This window comes from Diaphorina citri, unplaced genomic scaffold (assembly GCF_000475195.1).
Source record: "Diaphorina citri unplaced genomic scaffold, Diaci psyllid genome assembly version 1.1 scaffold435, whole genome shotgun sequence".
Lineage (NCBI taxonomy): Eukaryota > Metazoa > Arthropoda > Insecta > Hemiptera > Psyllidae > Diaphorina > Diaphorina citri.
Window position 1 is genome coordinate 138,800 of NW_007377870.1, and position 15,633 is coordinate 154,432.

Consider the following 15,633-nt stretch of genomic DNA (forward strand, 5'->3'; position numbering starts at 1 on the left):
CCAATTCATGATCAATATTATAAAACTCTCCACGGTGAGTGCTTTAAGCCTCGTCATTTCCCAGATCAATAAATGCTTGGTCAATAAATTTCAATAAATGTAAATAAAAATACAAGATCATTATGGGGTATCAAAATTTAATTTCATTTCACAGAACACGAACACATAAATATAAACAGGCTACATTACACTATTATATTTTATTAAATGATGTTCAACAAGGAGCTAGACCCCTGGGACAATAACATTGTCACCCATTCTCTAAAATACATAATCCGCACACACTTGTCGTTTAATTATATTTACTTCTTAAACAGATAGGGTAGATTATCCTTCAGTACTGGGTGTTTGAGATCATTGAATCAGAATGATACAAGTAGCCGTGAAGACAATAAGGTCGCTCAAATTTTGCAGAGAGGTTCGAGAATATTCTTTTTGGGCTAGAAGGGAAAAAACCCAGAATAATTAATAAGTCAACGATATTATGATATTCTGTAGCAGAATATTCTTTACATCCTATTTACCTATCTTTTTATCACACTATTTTCTCTCTTTTTTTGGCTTTTATTATAACTACAATATTAGTGTTTTTATTCGTATTATATATCTTATTCGTATTTTTTTTCTTCTTTTTTTAATTTCTACATAACTACCTATATAATCTACGTATTATTTTATATATCAGTATGTATCCAAATAAAAAACTGAAAAATATGTCTTTATTATCAGAAATTGGTCAGATTGGACTGTTTCCTGAAAAGTACTAATGTGTACTTATATAGGAACATCAGAAAGAGATTGTTTGAGTTACCTACAAGAAATAAACCATTATTACTACCATTAATACATGTAAAAAGGCTGCCCAAGGACAAGGGTCGTAGGAAAAATATTAATAACGGTAAAAACTCCTGCTTGAATTTCCACATGAGTTCCATCAGTGGGTTTTCAAGTATGAAAATATTTCGCTTGATGAGGTACTTCTTGCGACCTCAATGGCGACGTTATTTCTGGTTACACATCATACATAATATGAAAACATTGAAGTATCAAATTTTGTTCATTAGCTGTTACGACACCCTAGTTAAACAATATAGCAACATCTTTGCGTATCCCATCAACAGAGAGTTCAAAATCTAATGACATTAATATCGCTACATTAACCACAATCTTATTGAATTAGTCTTTAAACATTGCATGTTTTTCCTTAACAACGAATATTGTTCTATAATTAAATGATAACATAAAAAAAATCACAACCTTAACTTTCTTAAATAAATTCTTGATATAATTTAATTTATTTTTTACAACATTAACGTTTTTAGTCGTGAGAAACGTGTCTTTTTTTTTTCGTTTAAAATTTCTAATTGAATTATTATTTAAATTAGATAACAGCAGCTATTGCTTTTAAGAAAAGACACGAGTCCAAGATTTGTGCTTAAAAAATGAGGATGAGTTGGTACTTTTCCGGAGCCTAATTTTCATAAAAAGAGAAAAGGATTTTTTTTTCTCTAATAAAATTATTAGAATGTTTTAGGGGCACCTCGAGTCCAAAAAGGTGATTTTTGTTTTAGTGGATGGGTCATATTTACAAATCTATGTTCAGTTGTTCAGCGTACCTATGCTTTGTTAGCGGAATAGATCTCAAATATTCTCAATTTCAATTCAGGACATTAAAAACAATAAATCTACAAGTATGAACTATTCAACATACCTATCGATAATCAAACCAGTAGATTTAATTATGATCAACCACACGCTTTATGTAAGACTCACGTGATAACCACCCACTTTTTTAACCGAGTCTTCTAATAACGAACTGAGTATCTATAAGTCCATTGTATCATTTCAAAATGATCCACAATAATTTGTACAAGTACCTCTCTAAATCATCCAACACTTGAGACAGGAGCCAGATTTCAAGTGGACAACTTAAATTTTTGGTGTATGGCACCAAACTCTCGGAAGTTTGATTGTTAAGAATCTTTCTTTGATTACTAGTTTCACGTCTTCGTTTTATTTGACTTCTTGCTTATATTCGCGGAGCCACATTTTGGTCTCTGTAGAGAAAGAATCACAGTCTACGTAGGTCATCACATCCAAAGCATCTCCTACCTATTGAATTTACTGTTCCGTTCTCTCACCACTCCACTGTATTCAGATAAGAAATGGACTGATTTCCAGATTTCAGGTTCCAGCCTACTTTACAGAGTTTACAGGAGAAATAAACCGATTGATAATCTGACCGAGAGAACATGGCAAGACGCCATTGTCGTCTCACTGTTCCATCCCATAATAGTGAGAAGTTATCTATGTTGTATACATTTCACTGTCTTGTCAACTCCCAGTCTGTTCATTAACTCTTTTCTCTCTTTTGCCTCACATTCCACTTTATATTCTGTGCTACAAACTTACAGTCGGGAGGCCGGTACGTAAGGGGGAATGTTTATTTCTGTACTCTATTGACAGAACTGATGGGGTGTTGTTTATTTTTTGCTCCACTATTGGAGAGATTGTGGGCTACTTGTGACTACTTGTGTTGGGTGATTAGGTTGGTGTAGTGGCTATCGAATGAGGGAAAATCTTTTCCGACAGATAAAGGATAGTAGTAGAAGAAGAAAAAAAAGAACTTCTGACTAATATAATATCTACTCCTAAAGATAAACCAATCCAGTCCAATACTCGTAGGTAACAGCTTGGCATTAATGTGAACATTTAAATCCTGAATTATGGGTATTATAGGTCTCTTAGAAACATCAAATGTTTATCTTGTCCCTCTTTTCGCGGCACCTACCAAAATTTCATCGAAGAAATCGTAGACGCATGTTTTGAAGTCGAAATCAATATATTAATTTTTCCAATATTAGACATTGGATATAAACCCCCGCTGAGTTATAAAAAGGCTGCGGAGGTAAAGTGAGGTTATTCATAATTGAGGCAATGTTGGATACACATTATGGCTTGCAGTTGAAACAGGCTCTAGAATAAGAGGGAAGGATTTGGGATTTGATTTACAAATACACATGTCTTATTATTTTTTTTATTTATTTTTTTTCCCTAAAACCATTCCTCTTTTTTTATATCATTCGGCATCAAACTTTAGCTCAACCTATTTATTGGTCGGTCATTGACTCATCGGTCTCCCAATTAACTTTTTTTTCTTAAAGCTGTAAAAAAAACATGCTTTTTACTTTCTTTGTCCTAATACGAAGTATAGTATACCTGCTATGGTATTGGAAAGTATTGTTTTTACTCAGATACTTACCTATAAAATTCTCTCTTTTTGGCTGCAGCAAAAGAATCCATTTCCTAGCACAAAAAGTTCAATTTTCTACTCTCTTAGTGTCACTACTGAAAAGAATCTTTGCTCATTTCTTTCCCTTCCCATTACCAACTTCACTTCTCGACTTTTTCGTTCCGAACCCCTTCCTAACTCAGGCCTTGTTTTCTTTACTTTTTTTTCAACATTAGAAGCCATTATTGCAGTCGCTGGCAGCCATATTCAAATTATGAATATACTTTATACTTAATTAAAAGCATATACATATATATTATGTTTTTTTTTTACAAATATTTGTATACATAAAAAAAACCCATGCATAAAAAAATTCTCTTTCTCTAAGTGCAAAAATCCTCCATTTTCAATTTTTGATTCCATAAATTTCATAATGACATTAAACATTATTTATGACTCTTTTCAGTTAGAAAATTTATTCAGAAATAACATAAATTATTCATTTTCTTCGCGGATTGGGGTGTACGGAAAATTTTGCTTTCCAATTAGAATATGGCCACCATATTACGTGGTATACTAACTGTTTTGTCACAGAATATCATAAACGTAGGTAATCACATCAGTTCTAGATAAATATTCTTACGAATGCGTAGGAGGTACAATAAATCAAAAGGAAACCGCTACCGCTTTTTTACAGTAATCAAATGAAAATTGATACGTTTACTAACTGTTGATATAATCACTATAATAGTATGACCAATCATCCAACACTCTAGCTAGGTTAGCTTTCATTATTATGTTGATATTAAATTATTATGTAGCAAACATAATAGACAGTCAATAATGTAATTGAAAAATAACTAGTATTTCGTATCTAATTAATCGAATGTCAATTTTTATAACAATAATAATAAACTCTTGAGTGGAAGGTAACCACTAGGCGAGGTTAACGCCGGAGGCGTTCTATACCAGCTAACCCTTAGAACTCGATTATTATGTGGTCAAAATCTCACATAAATGAGGATAAAATTCCATGCCTCGGCTGGGATCGAACCCACGCCCTCCTGTTTACCAAGCGAGCGTCTTGACCACTACGCCACCGAGGCAGGTTTTCCACGAGACAATCTGACAAAATTAAACAAAGTACCCAAAAGTGACCGAAACCTGAGGATTTCAAATATTATAAAAGTTTTTTCACAAGGAAATTCTACTAAAATACTAGCCCCAGATCTACAGCCTTATGTTAACTTTATGTGTGTCCGATTTTGGACGTATTTTAAAAGCCCAAAATATATTTCCCAAAAGCCCAAAGCCCAAAAGAGATTGTAGACCTGGAAATAAGTAGGTACTTTCATTAAAAAAAAAATAGAGTAGATAACTTAATATGTAAACTAACCTGTATCCTATCTTCTGGTAGATCTGTTTTCAAGGACAACATTTCCCTGGCGTACACATCAGGATAATGAGCTTCTTTGAATGCCTTCTCTAATTCTTCTAGTTGGTAGCTTGTGAATATTGTCCTGAAGTCAGAATGAAATCGTAAATATAAAAGTAACTTTGATCATGAAATTTAATCAGTTTGGTAACCAAATAAGGTCCTATTAATATTGGGTCTAAAAGAATTACAAGTAAAGGGCAGTGATGATGTCACCCACATGATCAGTGTTTCTTATTAGGCTATTTAGGAACTGTAGTTGGAATCCTCCTGAAATTTGGTTACTGATCTGAAATCTCCTCAAAGTCCAATTCCATTTTTACACCAAATAAAGTAACCACCAAGGAAACAAGTTCTTTTCGATCCATAATTTTGCTTTCATTTTCAACCAGGCCTAAATAATAATTGTGAAAAAACAAAGAATACATGAACTTGTGTCTTACCTATGTCTCCGCTTCTTTTTCTTTTTACTGCTCCCAAAAGACACCAGTGCTTCTGTACTAAAATCTTTATTGTTATCTTGTTGAAAATGGGTTAAACCTGTGGACAGAGCAAAATCAAGGCAAGAAAAAATTAATAAAAGTTGTGGGAGGGAATATTACATCCAATAACCAATACAATATATTTAAAAAAATAAATCAATCAGGTGATTTTTTGCTGGAAATTAAACCAAAGAATCGAATTAAAATGTTCAAGATCCATTTAATTAAACATACGATAAGTAAATTTAGATATTAGGTATTTTTTTTTGTTTTGTTTATTTAAAAGATGAGTGTTCCACCGCCGTTTTTATTTCGTAGCAATATATCAATAATAATTGATCCAGACCAGTCTATCGGATTTAGTAAATCTTCTACCAGTAGTCCTGGTCTGAGAAGCGAAATCTTTCTCATCTTTACGTTATAATACTCGTAAACCCCCCAAAAAACCTCACACTTCTGATCTTTTTGATAGTAAACACGTATGAAAGAAAGTCAATATTCATCTCCCCTTCCTACTCTTCTCTCCCATTTTCTTACACACTCACAATAACGTAACAATTTTATTGCATAAAGAGGAGAAAAACATTGTGTAGGTATGTAAAGTTAGATGAAGAAGAAGAAGAAGAAGAAGAAGAAGAAAAAAAAAGTAAAATGGAGAATGAATTTTAAGAAGGAAGATACCTATATAAAATAAAATTATAAGTTTGCTGTATACATTTTGTGCTTGTATCCCTTATAATAAGATAATTTGTAGGGAAATTCTTTCTTGTTAAAACGACTAGCTTTTTTTTCTTTCTTTTGCTTCTTTATGTCGGCGCCTTGCTTATAAGACAAGACATCCCTGGGGGATACAAACGATACATAACTTGGTGTATATTTTTTTTATTGAATTTATTTTAGAAAAAGAGCAAGAAGCAGAAGAGAAGGGAGAGAGAAAAGTATACACTTTCTTGCCCTCTCTCTCTCTTGCTCTTTTATCCGTATTCTTATACTATTTTCTATCCTGAACCATTCTTGTCCTCTATTCTAAGCTGGCATTTATACAGTAGACCCTGCATATAACGAAATATTTCAAGGGATATGCTGATTTGTTCCTTATAACGCGTTTCGGCTACAGCAAAGTTCTGTTACATGGGTATTTTGAATTGCAACGAAATGGGCTAGATCGTAATATCGACTATTTCGCTATAACGAGGTTCTACTGTGCATACATCCAGAGAAGAAGACATTCATGAGATAACCATACAATTTTCTGATACGAATAAATCATACAGAGAAAACACATACGAGCATGAACTAACCAAACAAGCCATATCCATGCTTGAAGTTGCTTAACTTTAGTGATCAGACGAAAAGTGGTGTCTTCAGTGAATTACCTATTTACCAACAAATATTAATTATTTATTGGTGGATGTGTCATATTTACTTTTCTCATTAAGACTAAGTTTTACAATCACTCTAGAAATGTCCACGGTAATTAATATTTTGCTTCTAGTGGATGTGCCATTTTTTTCCAATGCAGTAATTTTCTAATAATTTATTTTACTATGGCCACGATCTCTCTCTCTCTCTCTCTCTCTCTCTCTCTCTCTCTCTCTCTCTCTTTTACAGTCTAGAGTTCACAAGCCAACAAAAGGATAGGGTTACCAGAAAGAAAGGAAATCAAAATAATGATGATAAAAGGCGTTGTAATTTGTTCTCCTCATAATACAGATTATCGTCGTTCTAGAAACGAAGAAGTGTAAAAGAAAAAATGGCGATTTTGAGATAAAAGATTCACAGGTCCCCCTGTGCATCTTCTTTTTTACGGCACGAAAAGGCGTAAATGTAGCACAACCAGATAAACAGTTATATTGATCTATTGACTTTTAGTTTAGGCGTTGATTAATGCACCCTAAAAAACGTAATTTGCTTCACCTGTAAAATACAGATTGTTCTTTTACACTTCTTTGTTTCTGTGATGACGATATTATTTCTTACTTCCGCAAGTATAATTTGGTACATTGCTACATATTGAATTCAACTCAGGATGTAAATATTCCTATCGGAGTGACAGAATAAAACTAATCTAATTGTGGAACCAAGGATTTAACAAGAAGAAGAAAAAGAAGGAGAAGAAGAAGAGAGAGAAAGAAAAGGATTCACCACGGACAAAATGTTACTAACCCATCAATTTGTTATCAATTTATCATTAAAATTTGTGTAACCATGAGACCTAAAAATAATGGGAGGTAACGAGGTTTCTAAAGAGCAAAGTCACAAATGAAAGAATTATTGTTTTAATCCGGATCGAACTTCATTTTAAGTGATTTCTCTCCAGCCATATCCAAATTCATTCTTTTTGGGCAAATAATTGTACATACCTATGTCAAATTTGGAATGGAATACTATGTATTAGGGTAAGTGTACCATTTATTCGCCCACCTAAAAAACGTACCATTTATTGGCCCACCTACCCACATTTATTTTTCTAATTTTTGCCCACTTGTAACTTCAAAGTGCTTACAAACATGTCTAATGTGTTAACATAATAATTATAAAAAAAAGTTCGCAATATTTCAAAAAGGGCAAATTTAATAAAAAAGTAAATGGCACTTCTTGACTTCCATTTATACTACAGGGCTCTTGAAAGTTAGTATAATTTTTTATATATTTATTTATTTATTTTCATTACAAAAACAGCTGTTCCTAGCCTCCGTGTTTCACAGGACAATTAGGTGGACATTTTCTGAGGCAGGATTAGTAGTGCCTTTTCTGTCTTCCTTATTCGTCTCTTTAGCTTAATCATTCTCTTCTTCTTGATGTTGTTCTCGACTTAGACCGGCCGGCCACTATTATAGGGTAAGTGTACCATTTATTCGCCCACTTAAAAAACGTACCATTTATTGGCCCACCTGCCCACATTTATTTTTCTAATTTTTGTTTTTATGACTACAATTTTTGAATAGCACTGGTTCGATAGCAGTCTTTAAGCCCTTTCTTTTGATGAAATTGGATCTTGAAAAAGTTCGTCCAGATCAGACTTATGTGGCGTATGGTACAGGTGGGCCAATAAATGGTAAGTTTTTTAGGTGGGCCAATAAATGGTACGTTTTTTAGGTTGGGCGAATAAATGGTACACTTACCCTACCTACATCCTTGTTGAATTGTGATGGTTACAGTATTATACCTTCCTAAATTGTCAATAAATAAATAAAAAATACTATCACTAGTAAAAATTCCCGCTACCAGAATAACGTAAAACGGAGTATAGCACAAGTGCCCGAAAAAAAGGTTTTTTTTTCGAATTTGATGAAAGTAAATCTACCCTATCAAATAATATCCATTGTACATATTGATTGAATAAAGTGTGGAAACTTGGGAAAAGCGTAAGTAGGGAGGGTTTTTCACTGAGTGTTATCCAGAGAAATTCTCTTGTGACATTTAATCTGTTAAGCTGTATTCCCCAAAGTCAACTTGAGAATGGGCTTTTTTTACAAGTTTAATTATATTATTAAGAGGATATAGATTAGTTTTCTCCCTCCTCTCCTGATTCACGGTAATGTCTCGGTTGTATATATTTTTATTCCCTAGATTTTTATTATGTTGTTTATACTATTAATATCTACTAAAAAAAAAAAAAATTATAGCTGTGCATAGTCTGTATCAGAGAAAGAAATGGTGATTGGTTAATTCAGAGACGGGGAAAATGTTACATCCACTAGAGGTGGTTCTGAACATTTCGCCACAAGCAAAGTATATGGAAAGGCCTTCTTGATATTGCTTGATTATTAGTTCCAGACATAGCTCAAGCTATAATTTAATGCATTTTTTTAACATCCTTATTTCCATTCAAATGCCCATTAACTACTCAGTTTTCTAGCAACATGGGCACCAAGCAGCTAGTTAAAAACGAACATAAAAACGAGGAGAAAAATAAAATGGCAGCCCGTTCCGACATAGAGAATAGAGAAAAATTTTCTTTAGGGGGAAAAAGTGTATCTTGTAATTAAAACAGGGAAAGGGGAAAAATGATGCAAAGCTGAGGGAAATTTTCATTGGGTTTGAAAAAGCAGTACACCATAATTAGATATTTCAATTTTCCACTTTTCTCGTTCTCTTCTCTCCTTTCCGCTATTCTGATAAAAATATACAGTGTGATTGTGAGGACCTTTGTTAGGTCTTCCAGCTACCTATCACCTTAATTACCATCTCGAAAAAAGCGGGTTCAAAGTCAGTCGAGTTCTGAGTATTTTTTCTCTAAAATAATTTTCTTCACCCCACCCACATGCAATGGTTGTCAAAGTTTAAAATATTGCATTCAATTACCTATCACTGTTCTAGGATATTTCCCCTGGACGAATATGGAGACCAGATTTCTATTTGGATTTCTGATTGGGCATTTCAACAATATACCTAATACCCAAAGATAAAACGAACAACTATTTACACTATTTCCGAAATGAAGCGATTCAATTTGAAAGCACATTCCTCTAAACACAAAAATCTTCCAAATCAATTAAATTCACCACCCATTTCGTTTGAAACATTCAGTCTCCCCTGTATTGGAGAAAAGGATGCCTTTTAAAAAGAGATTACCTTATAGGTAATAAACCTGGGTTTCTATACTTTGTTGTTTACTATGTAAGCTGATTACATTAAAATTAATATAAGTCTGTTATTCCGCCACACAGAGCTTTTCCAATTTTCCGAGCTTTTTAAACTACTTCGGTATATTATCGTGAATAAAGTGCTAGTTAAACATTTGATGATTAGGTGCTCCAGAAATATAGCTCCTCTCATTCATCCATATCTACTTTCGTCTTTTTCACTCTCCATATACTTTTCATTGTCACTTTAGTAATCTAATCAAGTTAACTTTTCCTCACTTTTCTGGAGAGAAAAACTAATTTATCAGGAGTACCTGATGAGTGTTTCCTTTTTTTAACATTCCATGACAATTTGAGATTTTTAATTTAGAGTGCTTTTATTGGGAAATTGGGATGTTCAGACATAGGATACAATGTGAGTCATAGAAACATTATCTGATAAATTTTTCTCGTACTTTCCCCGCATTGCTGTTATAAAAGTTAGCATTTCAGAAAGTAGGTAGGTATGTGTCTGTGCTACCTACCTATGACTTTCGTGGCTTTAATAACTACAGTAACCCAGGGGACAATATTATGTCATTAAAATAAATATTCTGTTTTAAGTATAAAAATTAAAAACTCACAATTTTCCCAAAATACCCATTACTTTTCCAAGTACCAGCTTTAAAATAGCCAAATTTTAAGTTGGTAATCGTTTCATAAATATTGCTATTCGACAAAGTACGAGTAAAAATATATAATCTTAAAAAGAACTCTTCGAAATAAAAGTAAAAAAAAAAAAAAACATTATAAAAACAAAACAAAAGCAACTTGGGCTCTAGTAGGTACTCCAAAACAAAGTGTTCTCAAGAAAAAAACTTTTGAAGATAAAATATTTTCACACCTAATTCAGTCAGGCCAATGTAAGACCTGAGGGACACAAGACAAAATAGAAAAAAGCCAAGAAATATATGTGGAAAAAAGAGTTAATAATGCATACAGAGAAAAAAAATGTAATAATTCTCATAAACAATACACTAAAATTCCCCATGGAAATTCTTTATTACCGTCAAGCTACTAGTTTTTTAAAATGACATTTGTTTTCCCATCCAGGAGCTTTGAGTTGGTGTCTTCAATGTATTGCTAGATAACAAAAGAATTTACGGAACCTAAAGGGAAACCAATTTTACTTTTAAAAAAAAAAAAAAAAAAAAAAATGTTTTTTTTTTTACAAACCAACCCGGCGAAAAAGGGAAATTTTCTAAAAAAAAAAAAAAAAAAAAAAAATGTTTATTATTTTACGAACCGACCCTGCGTAGAAGAGTATATTTCTGCTTTTACTGTAAATTTAATTTAAATGTATTTCCTTAGTTTATAAATATTCTCTGACCAAATACCTACTCAGTAAAATTTACCTGAAAGAGCTCCTTTTATTCCAAGAACATGTATAATCCATTTCTATTCAAGCATAAGTATACTTTTATATTTGTCCACATTTTTAATTTCTAGGGATCCCCTACAAAGTGATTGTCGATAGCACTTCTTCCACGCAGGGTCGGCTCATTTTGCAACTCTCTAAGGGGTCTGTTTTGATAATTACCCTAGGTGGTTGCAAAGTCAGACGACCTAGCGTCTTTCAGCGACCGAAATTAATGCAAATTACCACATTTACGAGAAACATAGTACGAAAGGATTAATAAGTAATTTAAGTAAGAAAAATCACCTAATCAACAAACAGAAAGGCTATCAGAAATCATGTAGTCTAAAATGCTGACAATTTCTAGTATAGTGCTGATTCAGCAGAATAAGAAAATAGATCAACAAATTACACATATGGAAAATCCAAGAAGAAAATATTATGTGAGAATGATACCATTTACATGTCAGTTAAACTTCCCAAAATGAAACTGCTGACTGTTTCAAAGTCTTATAGAGCGTTTGTTCTTGTTTTGTTACAAAGCTCAATTTTGTTTCCGAATCTTTGTAAGAAACAGAACTGTGGCTTTGTAAGATTCATCAACTTGCTGGAATTAAAGCTAATTTAAATCCAAATAATTCACGAGATAAACAAAATATTTCAAATTGGTCCAGGAAATTAAAAGTACAGATTGAGAATTACCTGCTTTTTTGTTTCTTCATTAGGAGAAAATTAATTGATTTTCTCAGACACTTCGTTTGTTTCCCTCCCACGACACAGCTTATTCCTCTTTTAGGGGGTGGTTCTTTTGTTTGTTCTCCATTTAATTCGTGTCTAACTTATTTTTCTTTTAGGGGGATGTTCGCAGTTTGCTTACAACTTGGTGTGAAAATTTACTTTTTTTTTTTTTTTTTCAAGATATACCAAAAAATAATAATAATAAAATAAAATTAATTTAAACGAAAGTAGGTGGGAACATGGGTTGGTTAGGTAAAAAATAATTAGTGCTTCGGTGCTAGCCCAACTAAAGGTAGGTAGGTACTAAAGAAAGTGGTCACTGCGCTAGCCTTGCACGCGGGAGACCCGGGTTCGATTCCCGGCGGGGTCGAGAAATTTGCATCATGCAAATGATTGATTCCGTGACTGGCTGTTGCGGGGCCCAGCCTCGTGAGGAAAATGAGTAGCTATGACATATAAATGCGCATAGCGACCGGTGCCAGCATGGTAGGTAAACATTGGCTGCAGTGAGCACCAAAGTTGTGACATAATAACACAAATAGGATTATTGAGATATTGGGAAAATCCTACAATGCTGCAGTGAGCACCAAAGTTGTGACATAATAACACAAACTAGAATTAACAGATATTGGGAAAATCCTACAATGCTGCAGTGAGCACCAAGGTAAGGTTGTGACATATTACCACAAAGAAACTGCATTTACATTTTTTTTTTAGTAGCAAGCTAAGCAAAAGTAACAAACATTTCAGTAATGTCTACTAACAGCCAGGGTTGTACTTTGAATTCAATATTTTATTTTTCCCCCAACGAATTTTCCCTTTAATATAAAAATCCGAAACTTATAATTAAAATAACTTTACTGAAAGTAAAAATTTAAGGAGTAAAAAAGAGCCTAATCGACCGCGGAGAAATGAGGCTTAACATTCCCTGGGGGGAACATATGGCCCTGAAAATTCGACTTCATCTACTTTGGAAAATTGGTTTTCATATAAATGAAAACTTGTTCGGATTTTGATCTACTATTATTCAATAGAGTAGATTACACTATGTTAATCTACTAATATGTATATGAAGTCGAAGAGTAGAGTAGAATAATATTGAAGTTAGATTTATTCATCCTCAAGACTCGAAGCTTGAAAGGAATAACCAGGTAAATTGAAGTAGAATTTGGAAGTCCAATGAAGTGCTTGGTTGATTACACTACCTCTTTTTGAGTTTACTTCTTAAACCTCCCCGAATTGCAGAATTTTCTCAACTTGAAGATTTCAGTGATTCAACAGCTTAACCTTCTTAAACTGTGTACTTACGTTTTTCCCTCTTGAAAATGCAAGATCACCAAGTTCCTAATTAGATAAGTAACATTGATGACGTCAGATTATTAAATTGTTCAGTTTTTGGATTCACAACTCTACAGTTATTTGAATCGAAACATTACATCCTCACAACAGCTGTACGAGGTAAAGCGTTTTGACAAGTCATCAAGTTTAAACATTTTCAACACCCTCCCCCTCTCCTACCCATAATAGAAATATCAAAATAAAAAACCCTTTTTTGTCCCGTAGAGAATATTTAGGAATGATATTTTTAGATTTCCGAGGATGTTACAACTGTAACAAGGGTCAATCTACATCTCTACATTGATACAATATCCTGATCTCTCAACTCTTTATCTTTGGTTCAAGATACTGAGGTACATACTAATAGGTATTCACTATTCAAGTTAACTGCTGAGTAAAATTTCACCTTGAATTCAACTTCGTTTGTTCCTATAGGTACCTAATAATAGGTGGGCAATTATAGTTATTATCATTGACCTCTCACGGCCAATAAATTAGAGCTAGCAAAAAGTCAAAAATCTACATTCTGAGTAAATTCTAATTCCCTTTGAATAAATGGGAATTCCTTTTCCTAGGAGACACCTAGCTTTCGAAAACTTGCTGAAAACACAGCCCGTTACCAGTTAAATTACCTGACATTAAAATTTTCCCGCAAAAAGGATCATCTAACACACCATTAGTGCTCTGGTAAATAGGTAGGGTATTCAAGTCCAACTCCTAGGCCTAAACTTGTGTTTCTGCTTTCTGTACCTACGCCTTATTGCCCAATTTACTTTTTTGTATTTTCCTAGCCTAGCGCCGGCGCCGCTAATGCCTGAATAACATTTGCATAAGGGGGGAAAAATAAGGAAGTAAAAATCTCTGGTCTTGTAAAATATTTTTTAGAAAATTCCAATTGCCCAGAGTGCTTATAAATAAAAGTTAAAGTCCAGAAAGTTATTCCGACAAAACTCTTGCTGTTATTCTGATAAAATAATAATAATTGGGCACCGGATGTATCTGTGAGAATTTTAATCCGTGAAAATTCCCCTTCTTTTTTTCCCTGAGTATTATTGTCTTTTTTGTGCACAGCCCTCCCTCAATGTAATGGAGGGATAATGCTGAGGTTTCCATGGAAACCAGCGTATATACTTCCGAAAAAAAAACTTTATTTTCATTCATAAAATAATTTAATGTTCAAAATTGAAAATATTTTTGTACATCACAATGCGTGCTTGTGTTAGAGCTTGGGTACAAGGAAAGCACTTGTTTAAAATTTTAAATAAGTAGCTTTCAACTTAATCCAGAAAATGGCGTCTGACTTAAACAATTTTAGGTAAAACATGCCCTCTTTCTTCAAGAGCTGAGTCATGATCTGAATCTCAGTTGCTGCAGTGGAATGTATTAAAAGTATAGGTTCATCTATTTATTTACATCATTCTGATTGCCAAAATAAGTACCGATTGTGTGCAGATCTGTGAGTTCAAACCAAGTTCGCACCAATTGATACTGTATTTGGTTATCAATAACTTGCTTCAAATGTGTTCATTATAATCATAGGTATCCTGATTGGTCGAAATCATTAAATGATGAAACTAGTAATATAAGTGTTCTCAGTTCAAGGTAATATTTACCTATTAAATCACCTACTTCATGCTGCCCTAGTGATGATAGAGGCAATTAATGGGTAATACTTGACTGGAGTTCTTATGTTACAGATCAGTTTGTTTTTGTTATCTTTTTCTTCCAACTATCCATGAATTGCCAGTGTTTGCGATAATTAACCTTCTTGTAAAGTCAGTTAGCACTGCTAGCAACAAGTAAGCTGAATCTAAATCCATGTAAAATTAAGTTGTCATCAATTTAGTGCAAGTCGTTTGAAGATTGTATGACTGTATGAGTATTTTAAATCTTACATCACACGACCTTCACTCGTTTTGCTCATTAATTCAACTGCTAGCTTCTTCGGCCTATAGATAGTCAGCTTAATTACTGAATAATTTATCTTCAATAAATTCATTACATTTCTTTTATTTTTCAGGTAATTTTGGAAGGAATATCTATTCCCAAGAAGATCACACATTACCTAGGACAGGTCTGGATTATAAAAGCTATTAATCAACGTGAAGCAATATATAACTAATTCAATTTCAAAAGAACTATGATGGCGTATTGCTAATTATTTAATTTGACTGTTTAACTTGGTCAGTTCATAAAAAATATGAACTTTCTAATGTACCTTTTGGCTTTTATTTTCAGGTTACTTCCTAATGCGTCTACATCAGGATATAATTTGACATCCGTTTCCTTTCTTGATCTCATGGTTGAGTATTAGATTCTGGAGTATGTTTCCTTGATCTTCATACCCTCATCTTTTACTCAACTATGTGTTCATGTCAATTCTAAGCAAATTGTTATCGTTTCACCAAATCTACTAGGTACAA

General features: G+C 33.2%; 1 protein-coding gene across 4 annotated transcripts in view; it reads right to left on the reverse strand.

Annotated features, from left to right (window-relative positions):
* Positions 1-329: 329 nt before the first annotated feature.
* The window catches only part of LOC108252350 (visual system homeobox 2-like), a 49,254-nt gene continuing 33,950 nt past the window's right edge, over positions 330-15,633 (reverse strand). For 3 of the 4 annotated variants that reach the window (XM_026823316.1, XM_026823315.1, XM_026823313.1), the window contains 2 exons: positions 5,111-5,207; positions 4,285-4,752 (listed from right to left, as the gene is read on the reverse strand). In XM_026823316.1, coding sequence (XP_026679117.1) covers positions 4,587-4,752; positions 5,111-5,207 — 263 coding nt within the window. In that variant the 3' untranslated portion in view covers positions 4,285-4,586. Of the gene's footprint in view, positions 441-4,284; positions 4,753-5,110; positions 5,208-15,633 lie in introns of those variants that run through there. The other variant, XM_026823314.1, reaches the window with a different exon arrangement.